The sequence below is a fragment of the Nothobranchius furzeri genome, chromosome 7 (genome assembly GCF_043380555.1).
Source record: "Nothobranchius furzeri strain GRZ-AD chromosome 7, NfurGRZ-RIMD1, whole genome shotgun sequence".
Lineage (NCBI taxonomy): Eukaryota > Metazoa > Chordata > Actinopteri > Cyprinodontiformes > Nothobranchiidae > Nothobranchius > Nothobranchius furzeri.
This window is the reverse complement of record NC_091747.1, coordinates 51,250,877-51,270,115: the sequence shown is the minus strand read 5'-3', so window position 1 is coordinate 51,270,115 and position 19,239 is coordinate 51,250,877. Positions and strand designations below refer to the sequence as shown.

Below are 19,239 nucleotides of genomic sequence, written 5' to 3'. Positions count from 1 at the left end.
GAGAGAGTTGGGATCGTTTAAGAATCTTTAATTTCTATAATTATAAATTCTTACAATCTACCAGGACTATCTCAATGACGAATGCATAAGAATTTAGATGTTTCGTGTTGGTGTGTGTGTGTGTGTTTTGTTCAGAATCTCTAGGCTGACGTAGCGAGTCTGGTTTGTTATGACTAGGCTACCACAAGGGCTTCAGAAGCTGATGACATGAGCCGCCATTTTGTGCCGTGACCACGTACCGTAGGGAGTCTCCCGTGTAGATCAGGAATTGCCAGGTCCTCGGACCTTCATGGGTACTGGAGCTGGTTGAAACAGCGGTCGCAGCACACAACGCCCGTCTGAGGATAACTCCGGTCGTAGTCGGCAGGCGTCAGCAAGTTCACCCTTATTTTGAAGGAAAGTCGTTTCGTTGGTACAAACGACGGAAAATCTTCAGCTTGACAGATTTCAGCTCAAAGTAGGAAGTACATCTGGCCAGTCTGCACTTCCTAATGATGACGATGGAAATCCTTATGAACTCGGATGTCCTGGAGCTGAGTTTAACATGCAACTGCTTAAAGTGGAACTGAACGTGGAACTGACTTAAAATGGCGTTGCCTTCTTTTTATATCTCCCAGTTGTTTAAGAATCTTAGTAAACCGGATTGGACTACTTTCATAAACAAACCAGATTCTGCCCTATGACAGACGAAAGTTCTGATTGGTTGAAAACAATGTGTCATGCGCTTCCATGGTAATGCAAATCAGTGTGTCTGGTGCAGCCCTGTTTATTCATTTAAACACATAACTCATGACATCTTTATTTCACAGATCATTCACCTGATTATTAATGATCAACAAATGCTTTGATTAGCTTATCACAAATAAAGTACTTTGATTAATCAATGAAAAGCGTTCTTCTTCTGTTCTTCTGTCTCTTCTCCTGGAATGTAAACATACTGAACCAAGCATCCGACCTTGGCGGTGTTACTGTGTGAAGGGGCAGCTGTTAAGGGCAGACCATTATAAACTTCCTAACGCTACACATCCCCCCTTTTCAAGGTCAATGTGGTCCTGCAAGAGACCACTTGGTCGTAAAACAAACCCAAGTAATGAAGAATCTTGACAACCGACAGGACGTGATCCCACTGGAACAGCCAACTGTGGTGAGGTACGAACCCCACGCCGAAGAACAGTCTCGCACACTCCTCAGGAAGAACACAAGTCAGCAGGTTATTAACTATTCCCCAGGGAAGCCACAATTGAAGCAACAGCAGCTTATATCCTCACGGGCAAAACAGCAAAGAAGGAGCAAATCTTGTGTATATCCACGAGCAGGTAATTATTCCAAATAGCAAATTGATCTGAAGAACTAAAGAAAAGAAAATCGATAACCAACAGTGTACGAACGTAACAACGTTGTTCAAGGAGTCCCACTCCTAATTTTTTATAGAAGAAATCTGCATGTGTCTTTTATTTTGAAATTTGCTGGATCATTTACATTCCTCCTGTGTTTGATTTCCTGTCTGGTTCAATTTGAATTGCTTAGCTTGAAGTGGTCTGGAAGCATAGAACGTAAAAAATGAATGAAAACTGTGAATTTAGCAAAGCGCCACAACGTTACGTTTCTGGGACGTGCTGCTGTGATTTCAGTGGAAACAAACCCAATGACTATAACATCAGATATTTTTGCATCTTGCACTTTGCAGACGTTACACAAGTCACATATGCATCCGGTGAAAAGCTGGCGTATGTTGTGTCAAAATAACAAAATCCACTTTAGCATTAGTCCCATATTAGCTTTTCTCTTCAGTCAGAATAAAACCTTTTTCCTCCAAACTGAAGTTAATAAAACAGTTATCTACAGCAGGTAAGATATTGCTTAAAACTTCACTACAGAACTCCATTCAAAAGAACCAAATTGTGGCTTTAGGCAACAAACATGCAAAGAATGATTTAATTTTCCTCTCACCAACAGCACTTCAGTTATCATAGCCATCATGGCACTGATGTTGGCTGAGGACTTGTGAGTGACGAGGCCTAGAGTGCGTAAACCTTCCAAACATGGAGGAAATGCCAACCCTGAGACTTGTCCTAACCTTGCCCTGAGCCATGTGTTGATGAGTCTTCACTGTGACTGAAACTTCAAAGGCTTTTCAACTCTTTAAGCAAGATGCTTCTTCTCTCATCCTCACTCAGTGAAATCTTTCTTCAGAAAGACATTTTGACAGGTGGCTCTGCAGCCTCTTGGAACAGCTTTGGCCGTTGTTGGACTCGTTAACCTGTGACTTTGATTTCTAAACTTTAAAACCTAATTTCAGCATCATACTAAAATCTGTCATTTTCACGGCACTGTAAGCATGATCAGTAGTGTTGTGTTCAGATCACTTATTCAAAGACAGAGGAAAGATTATGTTCTTTTCAAAGGGTGCCTGCAAAAACGTGACAGATGCACAAATGAACACAAGGAGAAATGTCTTAATCCAAAGCCTCCAATGTCATAATTACAGCTCTTTTCTTCCTCCTTGGCACACAGAAAAGGAGCATTTCTCTCACTCGTCGCTTACATCTTCTCTCTCTTCATCTCACTGCACAGCTTGGCGAGCTGGTATTAATTGCTCCAAGACGCCATGGAAGCACAACAAGTGCTTCTCATCCTGCTATAATTGTGTCCGTGGGAGTTTGGGGAGAGCTTGAGAAGAAGGCTTTGCTGCTTATAGGAAAGGCTTTGTAGTAGTGGCTGCATAGTTCAGCAAAGCAGAGGATGTAAAATAACATGATATGATGGCACACTCTAGTGGACACATGGCATTAGAAATTATCCTTAAAGTTCAACTATTACATGATGTCTGGCATCTTAAAGCACATCCATATTCAACATAATTTCTGCATTTCATGTAGGTTTTGTTCTGATTTTGAGTTTAAGTCACAGTATTTGTGAATATGAGGGTGAATCGTTTCTATGTTTTAGGGCCCTGATAAGAGCTGGGTGTAAAAAGCAGCCTTTAAAATCTGGTCCAAGTCGAGTAAACCGTATTTTACAGATAAAAAATCATGTGGTAATATTCATCCAGACATGTTTACCGACAGTAAACTTATAATGGGGAGTTTTGTGCCTGCTTCGCCCAGATTGTGCATATTAATATGCTTTTACTTTGGTGTTCTCTTCTTTCATCGGGAGCTTTTGAGTTTTATTTTGACCGTAATCAGCATAATAAAGTTAAAGATGTACAAAAAACAGAGCCTGGTCACCTGAGTTGTGAATACATGCTGCAGCCACACTGCCAGATCTTAATAATACTTACAATATTTGAGCTATATTTTTATCTAATTATTCCTTTCTGGTCATAGAACATTTGTACGACAAAAAATATTTAAAAAATACAATAAAAAAATTTTACATCAAAGAATCAAATTATTTTCTTTGAAGTTTTGTCAAGTTAAAAAACTGTTTACATTTGAAACATGTAGGAGTGACTTCGGAAATCAGGCCAAAATGACCGTATCGAGTAACTAAATCAGTAAAATACTTGTAATAATGCAGCATAATTCTCCTTTCTGTTTATTGACTGCTGTCTACATGCAGCTGTTTACTAGAGGCCAACCAATATGGTTTTTTTAAGGCCGATGCTGATTTTTAAAGAATTTTGTTGCCAATGGCTGATATCTATACACGTTTTAGCAGCACATAGATTGTGAAAGACATTTGAACACTCACTGTGTGCGATTTTAATTTGTAAATAAATCTCTTAATATTACTGAACTTCAAATATAAAACAAACTCAAAACATTAAAAAATATATAAGGTGTTGTGGTTCATTCAGTGCAGTAGTGGTGGCAGTTGGCCACACGGGTGCCTGATATGTGTGTGTGTGTGTGTGTGTATATATATATATATATATATATATATATATATATATATATATATATATATATATATATATATATATATATATTATTTTTTTTTTACCGGCTTTTAAAAATAATAGAAAAATTGAATATGTCGGCCGGCCTCTACTATTTACCTTTATTGCCCCATTGTGGTGGCATTATGAGCTCTGACACTTGTTATAACTTTATACCAAAAATTTATTTTCACTAAAACACAATAGGCAGGCAGCTTCTTATCAAATATCTAAGGTGTGTCCAATTCTTTTTATCAGTTTAATATCTTAACTTATATTACATAACAGTGAATTCTGTGCATGGAGCACTTTACGTCTTCGTCTGCAATAAGCCTAAACTACTTGGAAAGGGACGTCCTGCTATCTGTTAAGAGGCACTTATGCAAATTAAAACCTACTTATGCTGCAGAGTTTTTCTAATCTGATCTGATAAATAACACACGTAATGTAAAGTTCAAAGTCTGCCTTGAGAAATTATGCAAAAAAATAAAAATAAATAAACCACAAAGGCGATGTTTGCGTTAGACATGAGTACTTTTTATTCAGCTAGTGAGTTACCAAGAGGAGAAAACTGTTTCCGTTGTCATGCTAACTTTTTAAAAAGAGAATCTCGATTAGTTGGAAGTTCTCCCCAAAAAAGAAGGCTGATAGACGGTCTGATTGAGCCTGAGGTTGATTTTTGCATCAACATCAGAGCCAAGACAGCCACCAACAGGGCCAATGGAGACCAACTCTACCAAAGCAACAGGTTTCTCCTCAGACAAATGCACTTCAGAATGACAGAATCACAAGAGAAATCAGGAGGAAAAAGAAAAAGATGCTCACAAGCTGATCATCACCAGCTTGCCAAATAATCGTTTCATTCACGAAAACAGAAAGAAAGAGATAGCATTGGATAAAATCCTGTGATTGGCATGATTGTGGCTGCCTCCCAATTCTTTACCGCCTGTCAGTCATTCAAACTCTGAACACATAAGACAAAAACAGGTTGAATTAAAAATCATTTCAACATCTTTTAATTCATTTTAGGGCCAGGTGAAGCTCACCAATACTCCATATTCTGAGGCATTTGGAACAAGAAATAAACAAACACATGAGCTTAGTAAAATTATCCGACGACTCTGGTTAATCAGTTAGTTGCTCACAAAAATCATAAACGAGTAAGGGGACTGGAAGAAGCTTTTTAAGGAGACTGAAAGTGCTTTATAGGATTTTGAGGTTTTTCTCATGAGACGGGAAAACGGGAATTTGATGCACCAAACAAATACGGATGAGTCCACCTATTGTCGAGTGTTCAGACACGTCGTCTTCAGAAGACTGTGAAAGCCTCTCCTTCGTGTGGTTTGGCTAATCTGATTTAAGGTCCTTCATCGAAAGTGTTGCAGTTTGAGCTGGGAGCTTGCTTGAAGGCTACTGTTTATTTCTACTGCGCTCCTAATAGGATAGGGGAAACAAAAAGAGGAACTCAGTGAAAAGAGCCAGACACAAACAAAATACCAACGCAACCTTGTAGAAATTCATCAAGACAAATCTGTTTGGTAGATAAAATCATATTAAAGGGAAATACATTCAGAACAGCAAACAAGTACAAATGCACTCCTATAAATGTTCATTCATGCAGCCAATTACAAAAACCTGCTAAAATGGGATCCTTTTGAAGCTTTCGTGTATAAAAGACAACCTCGTCTGAGATGAGACATTTTTAAAAATGCAGTCAACACTGAGTTTAGCTGGTTAGTTAATATACAGGTCCTTCTCAAAAAAGTAGCATATTGTGATAAAGTTCATTATTGTCTGTAATGTACTGATAAACATTAGACTTTCATATATATTAGATTCATTACACACAACTGAAGTAGTTCAAGCCTTTTATTGTTTCTAATATTGATGACTTTGGCATACAGCTCATGAAAACCCAAAATTCCTATCTCAAATTAGCATATTTCATCCGACCAATAAAAGAAAAGTGTTTTTAATACATAAAAAGTCAACCTTCAAATAATTATGTTCAGTTATGTACTCAATACTTTGTTGGGAATCCTTTTGCAGAAATGACTGCTTCAATGTAGCGTGGCATGGAGGCAATCAACCTGTGGCACTGCTGAGGTGTTATGGAGGCCCAGGATGCTTCGATAGCGGCCTTAAGCTCATCCAGAGTGTTGGGACTTGCGTCTCTCAACTTTCTCTTCACAATATCCCACAGATTCTCTCTGGGGTTCAGGTCAGGAGAGTTGGCAGGCCAATTGAGCACAGTACTACCATGGTCAGTAAACCATTTACCAGTGGTTTTGTCACTGTGAGCAGGTGCCAGGTCGTGCTGAAAAATGAAATCTTCATCCCCATAAAGCTTTTCAGCAGATGGAAGCATGAAGTGTTCCAAAATCTCCTGATAGCTAGCTGCATTGACCCTGCCCTTGATAAAACACAGTGGACCAACACCAGCAGCTGACATGGCACCCCAGACCATCACTGACTGTGGGTACTTGACACTGGACTTCAGGCATTTTGGCATTTCCCTCTGCCCAGTCTTCCTCCAGACTCTGGCACCTTGATTTCCGAATGACATGCAACATTTGCTTTCGTCCGAAAAAAGTACTTTAGACCACTGAGCAACAGTCCAATGCTGCTTCTCTGTAGCCCAGGTCAGGCGCTTCTGCCGCTGTTTCTGGTTCAGAAGTGGCTTGACCTGGGGAATGCGGCACCTGTAGCCCATTTCCTGCACACGCCTGTACACGGTGGCTCTGGATGTTTTTACTCCAGACTCAGTCCAATGCTTCTGCAGTGGGTTAGGGTTGGCTTTGGGTCCAATTTTTGTTCTAGTATAAGTGGAGTCCCCTCTCCTTTCTCTGATGGATTTCCTTAAGAGTGACTGAAACCCATCACTGAAACCCGACAGAAAACCCTACCAAAAAACTAAAATCTTCTGATTTACACGATTCACGTGAATGCCAGTTTGGCTTTAAAAACTGCGATTTTCTCCCAAAAAGGGACAAGTTTGCAGGGTATGTGTTTAGCACTATTTCATTTCCTCCGGCATCTCAAGTTTCCAGTTCTGGCAGAAGCATCTCAGGGAAAACACCGAGGGGAGGTGGTGAGTGTTCTGTGACCACGCTTGCAGATTTGTTATAACAGCTTTAATGTCTCTAGAACGTATTTTATAAATACAAAACTGAACATTAATGAAGGTTTCGGTCATTTTAGGCAACCAAAAGCTTCCCAACCAAAATATTCTGTTTTTTTCTTTTTAAAGAATCTTGATTACATACTGAAAAAGGCCAATCCCAGTTTTCTTGCCTTGAGCTGATTTGCAATAAAAAGGATCAATGAATTGTGACGCTGATCTTTAATGGTGTGGTTGACATTTTCTTCAAGTCTCATCTTCACACACCTCTCCAGATAGCGTTAGCTCTTCCCTTCTTTCATTAACAACCATCAAGATCCTAATGGCAAACGGTCACATGATGTTCTGTACACTTTTCACAAAAGCACAGCACAAACAATCCTACAGAGATAAAGTGTTAATAATTTACTGAAAAAATTACCAAAAGGCAAATGAACCATTCTCGTGAACCATTCACGTCATATCCTGTGTTATGAGAGGATATATTTATGTTCTGTTCTAATGGAGGAAGTGGAAAGACTTATCAATAGACAGCAATTTCTGTGTAAAATGAGCAAAACTGCTAGCTGTGACTTTAGAAAGAAGCAAACAGAGAAAATGAGTTTAAAGGTCCTGAGGAATGCACAAACCAAATAATCAGCCATGTTTACTCTGGCATGAAGCTGCAGCCACTGCCTTCAGCTGGTGGTTGTCTCACTTAGAGATACAAAGATGACAAAGGAAAGCATTAGCAATCCAAACACTTCTACAACGCTGAGTACTGACTGGCCTGTTAAAAGAAAAGAAAATACAGCAAGTTAGTTAAAATAAACTAATGCCATGAACACTTGCTGAATGGGCTTTTTGGCTGGCTCGGTTGACACAGTGTCCTCTTTGAGGGGGTTCATGTCAATTCCCTGGGAAAGTCACTTATAGTAACCTGATCCATCTATCCCTACAAGGGGTGAAACTCTCAGGACATTTGGTCTATACGAAGCATGTGGTTAAAATCAATTGTATTCTTTAAGTTTAAAGAATAACATAAAAAAAAACACTTTCCTAAAAACTGGGATATAACAATAACCCTAACCTATTTACAGTAAATCTTATAAGTTCATGGTATTCTGCAGTGAGATTTAGACGCTTAAGTTATCCAATCGCAGGTGTTATTGTGAAGGTAACTCTACTGGTCTGATGCCTCTCAAAGCTCCGGTAGGACAGGCCAAACAATAGACAACAATTACCCTTGTCAGGTGAGGAAGGGTGAGGCCTCAGCCCGGCTGATCCTGTCATGTAGAAGGTCAGGGATACAAAAGAAGCATGGCTCAACGCCTGCACGACGCAGGATGGAACTGACAGTTTGTTTCCAGAAGCCAGAAAACATTGACTTGAAATATTTATGAGGAAGTAAGCCGGTGCATATTAACAAGGTCGGCAGCTAGGAGTCGATATAGCATCGGTGGAGCGCCAGCAGTTTGGGAGTAGGAGAAAAAAATGAAACAGAGTGGGTCATGTGAATTTTATTGATGAAATTAACATTAGCTAATTAGCATATATAGGAAAAAATGCAGCAGAAAGCTACCTGAGGAGCTTTTATTAACCAGGCAAATATTATCTTATATAAACCCATTATTATGTTTTCCAGAAACACGTGAAAAGGCAAGAATACTCACTGAGCTTCTCTTGTAAACTTAGCGAAGTGCTAACTATGCCGTGCTAACTATTCAGTTGGTTTTGCAAGCTGGGAGCTTATGATGTTAAAGGCTAATAAAGCATGAGGAGCCAGTGGAGAGAGGAGAAGCTTGGTGTTCAAAGGCAGGTCAGAGGCTTTGTCTGGAAACGGGAATGCCGGGAATGCCAGGAATGTGGGCTATTTCGGGAAACCCAATAGTCATCGAACGCCACTTGGGCCACTCATGGCAACCTTAGCAGCAGAGAAAGGCTGACGCCAACTCAGGGTTTCCTGATTCTGCTTATGAGTAAATGGTAGCCCACCAATCTGCTGACAGGCATCGAGGAACTCCCATTTACTGCACATTTGATGCAGCTACAAGATGATACCACCTGAGAGCGTGGAATAAGATCAGCTGTTTATGCTACCACAACAGCTTGCAGCAGGAAGCTAGAAAAAAAAACTTTTCTCACTTTGAATTGAAGAGATTTTATAGTTTTACATTTGTACAAATAACGTTTTAGTTACTTCTCCTATTAAGCAAATTCATCTCACCTTCCTGAGAGCCTCCTCCTCTTCCTGACGTTTTTCATAATGTGAAAAGTCATCAAAGATTGAGGTGGTATGCTTGTAAGTGGCGATAACTTTAAGCACTTGTTTGGCCTTCTCCAGAGGCACTTCCTGTGTGTCCCTGGAGTTGGTCACTGGCTTGTTGTCATTGTTCTCCAGCCGGATGTGACGCAGCTGGTTGTTGGGCACGTCTTTGACGAAAATCCACTTCACCTCAAACTTGCCCTTCCACTTGTCCTGAGACCAGACGCCTGCATAGGCATTGTAGTCCACCGGTGAGCGCATCTCTGCCACGCCACAGAAGTGTCCACTGCCGTTGACGCTAAACAAAAGGTACAGGGGCCCCTTGTTGCCCAATGAACGATAAGCGCTATCCAGGCGCTTGTTGCCATGTTCTGTACTGCACCAGATAGAGTACTTGATTGAACGGTGAATGTCATCTTCTGAATAGCTCTTGATAATGAACACGCGTCCATTTTTCAAGCTCCAATCAAAGTCTTTGGGGTTGTAGTTGTTGAGGACACGGAGTTTCTCCAGCACAGGATGCACCTCTCCAGAGCAAGGGGAAGCACTCAGTGGGACTCCACCACCAAGGCCATAGGCCTCACCTCGGTTCCTGGGAGCAATCCAGCGATTTGGGGGTGGGCCAGGCTGATGAGGTTGCTGCTGATGAAGGGGCTGTGGAAGGCCAGGTTGAGAGGGAAGGTGTAGGTGTGGAGGGCCAGGGGGCAAAGTCTGGGGGTGTTGAGGGGAATGGAGAGATTGGAGTTGGAAAGGCTGGTGTTGATGCTGAGGCTGGTGAGGTGGCTGAGGGGGTAAAGGGTTCTGCAGAAGGTGTTGGGGCTGAGCTAAGAGAGCCTGTTGAACCAGAGGCTGTGGGGGAATCATAGTCTGAGCTAACGGTGGCTTGTTTAAAGAGCCCTTATCGTCCCAAGTGCCAATGTTCATATTGTGCTTTATCGGGGGTGGGGGAATGGCGGAGGGCCCCCCCATCCCCATGTTGGCTTTGGGTTTGACCTTGGGCTGGGGTTTGGCCGGCTTCTTGGCAATGGCTGCCCAGGTAGCATTTTTGGGCACAGACGAGTTAACAGACGGAGGGAGGTTATTGGTCACAGTACTGCTCATCCCAGCTGTGCCTCCTAAGGGTGAACCCAGAGTTTTTGTGACTGCTGCCACCATCTCTGTACCCAGTTTTAGTCCCGCCATACTCTGCTCAATGCTATTCAGCACAGGGACCTTACTGAGCTGAGTGTCGTTTCTAAAACCTGCTTGTCCATCTGCGATTGCCCGACCCAGTGAGCTAGGAGCGTAGCCATAGCTGTTACTGTAGACTGAGCTCTGCGATGACTGACCCTGAGAGACGCTGTTACCCCAGGTAGAAAAGTCTGCACTACCCGGAAAAAAATTGAAGCCGTGTTGGCCGAGGAAGGGCGGAGTGTTTCCCAGGGTACCTGGCTGGCTGAAAACACCATCAGGGATAAAGTGCGGCTCGCCATTGCTCATCTGTCCATAGGTAGTAAGGTAGGGCATAGGTGGATCTCCTGCTGTAGACCAAGCAGCCTCTCCCAGAGAATAAGGAAAACCAATGGATGGAGCATAGTAGCTGGGCATGTAGGGATCAGACATTGGTGGATAGCTGTTACTCTGCAGAACAGGAAGACAATCATGTATTATACAGAATAATAGAACAAATTTAACAATTGAATGCAAAAATATACAAAAAATCAATCTAGAATTATCTCAGTAATGCTATGACTATTGTCCCCTGGAATATATAACTATTTAAGCTAATTTTGATCTATAGGTATGAGAATAGCAGATGGATGGATGTGTGCCTTGGGTGGCGCCAGGCAGTAGTTGCTTAAGCGATGGCAAGATTAGGCAATGCAATGGCTTCAACCTGCGCCAACGGACAGCAACAACCCTAAACACTCACCAAGCAATTGTACAGCAACTGAAGCTAAAAAATCCTGGCGCCACTCATGGTGTGTGTGTGCGCGTGGTTAATGAAAAACACTGTAAACTCAACCAATTCTTTGTATTTAGATGTAAACACAAGCATCAGAGCATCTCCTTTTTAAAGGTGTGGTTGAATGAACATACATTTTTTAAATGTTTATTTCTGATCATAATCTGTCATTCTGAGTTTTGCACGCGGGCTAAACACATAAATAGTCTCCTACACCCATCTACTGCATCAGCTTCGGAGTGAAAATAGACGTGAAACTCTAGGATTTGAAAATCCTCACATATCTATGTCATGCTGTGAATTAGCATTCATGGACTCAAAGATCTTGACTCACAACGAAATAGGCTGTTGTTTTAACGTCTGTAATCAACAGTGAACATCTTGGCTAGTTTGACCATTAGCATTAGCAACTTCACCTCATGGCCGAAGCTGCTCCAGGCTTGTGTTATTTGCGGAGATAAAACATCCACGTTGCAAGTCAGAGGTAGAGTCGTGTTGCTGTTATCCAAGGCGAGATGTCCAAATATCAGGAAATAAGACTCTAAATCCCATGGTGTTTGGCTCTCCTGTGATGTCACAAACCTGTACCTGCTGAGGTTTGTGGGCTTTTTAGTGCCCAAGGCACTCATTCCTACTATTGCAAATATACTGATTAAACGAGTAATTCACACCTTTAAAGATAACATATGCTTTATGATTTTACTTTGTCTGTCCTCACAAGCTCCCATAGAAGGAAACACAAGGTCTAGTATGGTTTCGCCCAGAGACTTAGACCTTGTATTTTAGACCTGATTTTTACGGTTATATGTTGCAAAGCCACCGATATTTTTCAACAACTGGGCATCATTTAATTCATTTTCAACAAAATTTTAATGGATACTTCCAAATATTGACTGTAAAACTACACGTTGTCTCGAAAAAATGAAAAAAATTGAAGATAATTTGAGTACAAAGCCCAATTTATTTATATTATAATCGTTGAGAATAGATCATCACAGTAACATGCGGTTTTTTTTTGGGGGGGGGGGGGGTTTGTACAATACCTGATTTGTCTGGCCGCTTAGGTAAGGCTCAAAATCATCATCATTCCCACCATCCTTTTGATGCATTGATCCGTTTTGCACTGAATGTGGAAAAACAAAACTTCACATGAATAAATGATCACATTTATGTTGTGCTGTTATCAAATATTTAACAGGTAGGTATGTGAATAGGTGTGTGCTGTAATGTCCCAGGCTGCAGCTTAAGCTACAGTTTACAAACAAAAACAGAGCAGAGCCACGCTGCTGCAGCATTTAGAAATCAAGGGCTTACCTTTATTTCCTTGTCCTTTAGGTCTCTGGAACATCGGACAGGAAAGAAAGATGACAGTGTTATGAGATTTTGCCAGGAGACACTGACAGAACAGGGTAAATACGCGATCTGACCGAATATATGCATGGGGGCTGTAACCCAGCCCGGATGTTTAACATTTACAGGTTGCTTCGTCTTACTGACCGGATGTCATACACTCTGGCATCCAGTAAATGGTGCCGCATTGGCATCTGGCTACAGCCAGTGTGGCTCGGCCTACGTTTCAGCTAACAGCCGTCACAAATCAAAGACTTTGGAGCCTGTTTGATCTGGCTAGCCCGATCAAAGTGTTGTCGCTGAAGTTTCATTTCCCCGCATAGCTAGCACATAGCACCGCAACAACTCTCGGTACACGAACCTGGTCGACTGTGGTCGCAGACATCCTCCAGGAACAGACCGCTGCTTGTGTGACCGTCCACGGCGTTTCCCCTTCTGCCTGTCTGCCTCTGCTCTCCGGTGCTTCCCAGGCTCGTCCGGTCACTTTAAACGTTACGAGGCGGCGTTTTCCTGCTGTTCTCAGACCTGACGACGACCTGCCTCTTCTGCCTGGTTGCTTCAGACGGCGACTTCGTGTAGCGTCAATTACCGCGTCCGTTCCTACCACAAATGATATTTATTAGTCAACCTGAAACTGACTAGTGCCTCTGGAATATCCCTTATTCCACAATGGCGGATAGGTTTTTTTTTTTACTCGCGCTTGCTTCCGTTGCGTCCTGCTGCTCCGTGACCTTCCGCCTGTGACGCTCTGAGTCATGTTATTACAAGCTGACACCGCATGACAGCAAGGCACACACTCGACTTTTAGCTACTTTTGTTTTATCTTTTATTGTGAGACGTTTTTTATATCTACGCTACCTAGCCGCAATGCTTACTGACAGCAAACAGTACCTTAGAGGAGAGCTATTTAGCTTAGCAACTACTTCCAATCTTACATTATGCAACAACCACAAGTTAAAAAAGAAGAAAATGAAAATGGATGTTAGTACGGGTTTCCATCCGTGCCAAAAATAAAGATTTGCACCTTAGATCGAAAATAAATATTTTTGCTAAATAAATTTGGTTTGCTGCTCTTTTAAGGCATCGTGCATGCCGTAACATGTTTGGAGTGATCAACAAGAAGGGTGGGGCTGCTCATTACTATAACTTCATGTTTGGAATTTTGATTTGTGTTATTTAAATTTTTCGGCGGGGGCTCCATGTCTTTTTCTGTAACTTTTGATCAGCTGTAAACAGTTTAAGCGTTAATTGTTTTCAGCAAATAGAATGCTCAGGAAATGTTTTGTCTCACTTCCATTTCTTCTTGTTGCATGATGAGGCTGTACTTGGAACCATGCAAAATATTTTTTTAATTATTTTTTATTTTTATTTATTTTTATTTTTTGCCGCTTCTCAGATGGTTTTAAACTTGTATTTATTAATTTTCATATAAACACACATGCGTGCGCGCGATTTTGAAATGTATAACAGAAAAAAGATTAGGGGCATTGGAAAAAGAAGAAAACCCATTCTGACGTTTTGACTTCTGAGAAAAAGTCAGAATACGGAGAAGTGAGAATTATGTTTCTTTTAAGAAGCTCTAATCATGTTCCGTAATATGTATATATTCCATGCTATAAAAAGAAAACTGATGGAACGGAGAGATGGCGAAAGCTGGAAGAGCAACAATGGCGGGTAGGCACGGCTGTGCTGTGACTTATTTGGAGTGGGGTGATTTTGTAGAAAGTGGAAGTGATATGGAAATGAGTTTTGGACAGGAACAGGTAAAGAAAAAGAGAGCATATCATGTTGAAGGAAGTGAAAGTAGAAAGCAAAGGAGAGTGGTGCATGGCGATGAGGACAGTGGTACAGAAGAAAGGAAGGAATTTAAAGTTATATTGACATTTAGAGAGGGAAATGGGTTCAGGCTTTGAATCCAGTGAAGTTGACAACAATATTGAAAAATCAAGTACAACTTGCTAAAGTATTGAGAATGGAAACTTGCTAATACTATGTAAAAGTAAAGAGCAGAGTGAGAAAGCCTGCAAAATGAAGGAAGTGGGAAAATGTCAGGTGATTAGTGCTAGTAAGGTGGGAATGGGAGAGAGAGGAGAAAAAGTGGGTGATTTGGGGGATACCGCTGGAATTGTCAGCAGAAGAAATCAAAGCTAATATAAAAGGTGCTATGATAAAAGAGGCAAAACGACTCACAGTATTCAAAGCTGGAGTGAGAAGAGAGACAGAGAGCATCCTATTGGAATTTGAGGGAGAAAATCTACCTGCAAAAGTGGCACTAGGGTACATAGCATACATACTCGGTGAGAGAATACATACCAAAACCGTTAAGATGCTTTCAATGTCAGAGGTTTGGACATACTGCAGCAGTTTGTAAAGGGAAAGTGAGATGTCCTAGATGCAGGGAGGATCATGAGTACGAAAACTGTGGAAGAAAGATGAACCCAAAGTGTTGTAGTTGTGGAGGAGAGCAGTGTGACGTATGCTGGATGCAAGATAATGAAAAAGGAAATGCAAATACAGCAAGTGAGAGTTAAAAACAAGACCTCATATGCTGAAGCAGTGAAAATGGTAACTCGAAGAACTGAGGATAGTAATGAAGGAATAAGGGAAGAATCTACCATTAGGAGGGTTGGAGAAGAGGACGGGAAAATATTGGTGGATCTAAAGAAACTTGTTACATTCATAGCTGGAGTGATAAATGCAACAATGGAGACCAAATCAAAAACTGAAAAAACTCAAATCATCGTAAAAGCAGCAGCGAACCACCTAGATATCAGCGATCTCACATGGGAGGAGGTACGAAGTACTCTAAGTACTCAAGCAAGTCAGGACTTGGGAAATGTGGGGTGATAAATGTTGAGGGTTTTACAATGGAATGCATGGAGTTTAATAGCTAATGGACAGGAGCTTAAAAGTTATACTGATAAATCAGAATTCAAGCCTGATATTATATGTATTCAAGAATCATGGCTAAAAGTAGGGGTTGACTTTAAAATTCATCAGTATGTAGAAATGAGGTGTGATAGATCAGGGGGAGTAGGTGGTGGGTGTGTGACATTTATTAAAAATAATGTTCATTTTAGAACTGTAGAGATCGGAAAAGAAGAAGAATTTGTAATAGTGGAGGTGTTTACTAATCAGGGGAAAGTTATTATAATAAATTATTATAATCCATGCAAAAGATTAGAAATTGAGGGAATAAGGTCAAGAGCTGGGATTAATGGCAGACACTTAATTGTGCGCGGTGATTATAATGCACATAATACTGTGTGGGGGGCTAGGAAAACTGTTTAAATGGGGAAATAATGGAACAAATTATGGAGGAGGCGAATCTGGTATGCCTTATTGATGGGAGAGGAACTCGATTTGATGTATATACAGGTAAAATGTCAGCATTAGACATAACTTTAGTATCTAGTGAGTTGGCAGGAATAAGTGAATGGGAAGTACTAGAAGATACAATGGGAAGTGATCATTGTTTAATTCTAACGAAACTTTTCGAGACTAGAGGGATGATGGTGGAAGGCAGGGAAGGGAGGTGGATTTTTAAAAGGGCTAAATGGGGTAAGTTTAGGAATAATTGTGAAAAATGGAGGTCAAAAGTAGTGATATCAGATAAAGTTGAGGAAATGGAAGAAGTATTAAGAAGTGTGGTAATTGAGGCTGCAGAGTTAGCAATACCAAAAACTAAAGGTAACGCAAGGGAGAGGAAGAATGTGCCTTGGTGGTCTGAAGTCTGTGAGAAAGCAATTAAAGCAAGAAATAAAAGCCTAAAAATACTAAGGAAAACACATAATATGGAAAATTTACTGAAATATAAAAAGTTGCAAGCAAAGGTGAGAAGAGTTGTTAAAAAATCAAAAAGAGAAAGTTGGAGAAATTTTTGTGAAAAAATAGGGAGAACTACGCCAAAAAGTAATGTTTGGGGAATGATAAGAAAAATGAAAGTAATAAGGAAAGAATGGAGTTATCCGGTGTTAAAAGTAGGAGATGAGTTAGCTGTAACTAATGAGGAAAAAGTGGAAGTACTTGTTAAAACATTTGTTAAACTCCACAGTACTGGTAATTTGTCAGAAGAAGGAAAAGAAAGGAGAGAAGTGAATAGAAGAAAAAAATGAAATACAAGGGGGAGGAGGTGGGAAGATAATTTTAACAGTACTATGGATATGCCTTTTTCTTTGTTTGAGTTGGAACGTGCATTAGCTACAACAGGTGTGACTAGTCCAGGAAAAGATCAAATTTGCTATATAATGTTAAAACAATTAGGGAAACAAATGAAATTAAAATTATTGGAGATTTATAATATGATATGGGAAACAGGAACAAAAAATTGGAAAGAAGCAGTTATTGTACCAATAATTAAAGTAGGAAAAGAATCAAGTCCAGATAGTTATAGACCCGTTGCATTAACATCTCATATAGGTAAAATAATGGAAAGGATGGTAGTGGATAGATTAACAGATTATTTAGAAAGAAATAAAAAGATATCACAGTATCAAAGTGGGTTTAGGAAAGGGAGAGGCACGATGGATGCAATTGTTCATTTAGAAACAGAAATTAGAAAAGCATTAATTAATAAAGAGAGATTAGTAGTAGTCTTTTTTGATGTAGAAAAAGCCTATGACATGGTGTGGACAGAGGGACTGTTAATAAAACTTAAAAAATTAGGAGTAGGAGGAAGAATGTATAACTGGATTAAAGATTTTTTGAGTGAGCGAAATATTCAAGTAAAAATAGGAAGTACATTTTCTAGGGGGTGTAAAGTAGAAAATGGTACTCCTCAAGGAAGTGTCATTAGTCCAATATTATTTACTATTACGATAGATGATGTGTTTCAGAATGTGGGGAATGAGTTTGGTAAGGCATTATTTGCAGATGATGGAGCAATATGGAAGGGAAAAATATCCAATATGTGCAAAAGAAAATTCAGGATGCAATTACTATAGTGGAAAATTGGTCATATGAATGGGGTTTCAAATTTTCTGTGGAAAAAACTAAAAGTATGGTGTTTACAAAAGGCAAGAAAGTAATGGAGAATTTAACATTGTATGGAAAAGAGTTGGAGCAAGTAGATACATTTAGGAGTAATATTTGATAAAAAGTTAATATGGAAGGATAATATAAATAAAATAGAGGAAAGATGCAAAAAAGTAATAAATATAATGAGATGTGTGAGAGGATGTGAGTGGGGGGCTAGTGCTCAGGAATTAAAATACATGTACAGTGCAATGATACGATCAGTGATAGATTATGGGAGTATAGTTTATAGTTCAGCATCTAAAACAATAATGAAACGGATTGAACTCATACAAAGTCAAGCATTAAGAGTGTGTTGTGGAGCAATGAAAACTACACCTATTGTGGCAATACTGGTAGAAATGGGAGAGATACTAATACAGCTTAGAATAAAGTACTTTAAATTACTGGGCGAGTATACAAGGGTGTGAGGACAACGAACACATGGCAAAAAGGGCGCTGAGTCCGTGTTGGGAAAAGGAGAAAATGAAGAAGGAATATGGTAGCTGGAAAGTTCAAGATTGGGCAAAAGAGAGTAAGATCCAAGATACAGTACAAATTAAAAAGTTTTTATATACAGTTAATCCAAAATGGATATTTCCAGAAGTGTGTGTTGATTATAGTATTTATGATAAAATAAGAAGCAGTGGGGGAAAAGGAAATTGGGATAAAATTACAGAAGATAGGTTAAACAGCTATGAGTCTTTTATGCATATATTTACAGATGGATCAAAGGACCTGGAAGGGGGAAAAACCAGTTTTGCATTTGTGATACCACATATAGGAGTAGTAGTTAGGAAAAGAACTCCAGATCATTTATCTGTGTACACAGTGGAGATGATAGCTATATTATTTAGTCTTCAATGGATGGAACAAAATAGAATTTAAAAAGGAATTATATTTACTGATTCGTTGTCTGTATTAGTGTCAGTTAAATTAATGTCTACCAAAAGTCGAATAGATATTTTATATGAAATATATGAGACCATATTTAGATTAAGGAAATTGGGTACAGAAGTTAACTTTTTATGGGTACCGGCACATAGGGGAGTAGAAGGAAATGAAATGGCAGATTTTTTTGCAAAAAAGGCAATAAGAGATAGGAAAATAATAAATATTGCATATAGTGTCGCTGAAATTAAATCTATCATTAAAGCACATATAATGGAAGAGTGGCAAAGAATGTGGGACAGGGAAGAGAAAGGAAGACATTAATTTCAGATACAACGGAAAGCAGGAAAATGGAAAAATATAAGGATGAATAGTAGAGATCAAAGAATAATATCAAGATTAAGAATGGGACATACTGGGCTTAATAATACAATGCATCTGATAGAGAAACATCCCACAGGTTTGTGTGGATGTGGGGTGGGGGGAGAAACGGTGGAACATGTTTTATGTATCTGCATAAAATATGAGGAAAGTAGAGGACAACTCAGGGAGAAATTAAAAAACATAGGAGGTGGAGTGATAAGTGTAAAGAATTTGTTAAATGGTGAAGAAAGGAAATATAGGTTGGTTACTGAGTATCTGAAACACAGTAGTTTGTTTAATAGAATTAAGTTTTGTGTTTTTGTTCACTCCAGTACAGTAGGTGGCGAAAATACACCTAGAAGTTAGATGCCACCCGCCAATAAACAAGAAGAAGACGAAGTTGGGGGGGGTAAACCAACGAGAGTTGC

At 39.9% G+C, this 19,239-nt stretch overlaps 1 protein-coding gene across 1 annotated transcript; it reads right to left on the bottom strand.

Moving 5' to 3' along the window:
- Positions 1–4,876: 4,876 nt before the first annotated feature.
- Positions 4,877–13,134, bottom strand: ythdf3 (YTH N6-methyladenosine RNA binding protein F3). Its single transcript, XM_015955222.3, has 5 exons — positions 12,906–13,134; positions 12,509–12,533; positions 12,238–12,317; positions 9,211–10,869; positions 4,877–5,317 (listed from the first exon to the last, which is right to left on the bottom strand). The coding sequence occupies exons 1-5, from the start codon at positions 12,927–12,929 to the stop codon at positions 5,294–5,296; spliced, it is 1,812 nt and encodes a 603-aa protein (XP_015810708.1). The 5' UTR covers positions 12,930–13,134; the 3' UTR covers positions 4,877–5,293.
- Between the last annotated feature and the right edge of the window lie 6,105 nt (positions 13,135–19,239).

What these genes read in the sequence shown, in the direction of transcription:
- ythdf3 (XM_015955222.3), bottom strand. Translation starts at nt 12,929, where the DNA reads ATGTCTGCGACCACAGTCGACCAG. An exon ending in CTGCGACCACAGTCGACCAG is followed by an intron (nt 12,534 to 12,905) that starts GTTCGTGTACCG and finishes CCGATGTTCCAG; the next exon opens with AGACCTAAAGGACAAGGAAA. An exon ending in TAAGCGGCCAGACAAATCAG is followed by an intron (nt 10,870 to 12,237) that starts GTATTGTACAAA and finishes CCTGTTCTGCAG; the next exon opens with AGTAACAGCTATCCACCAAT.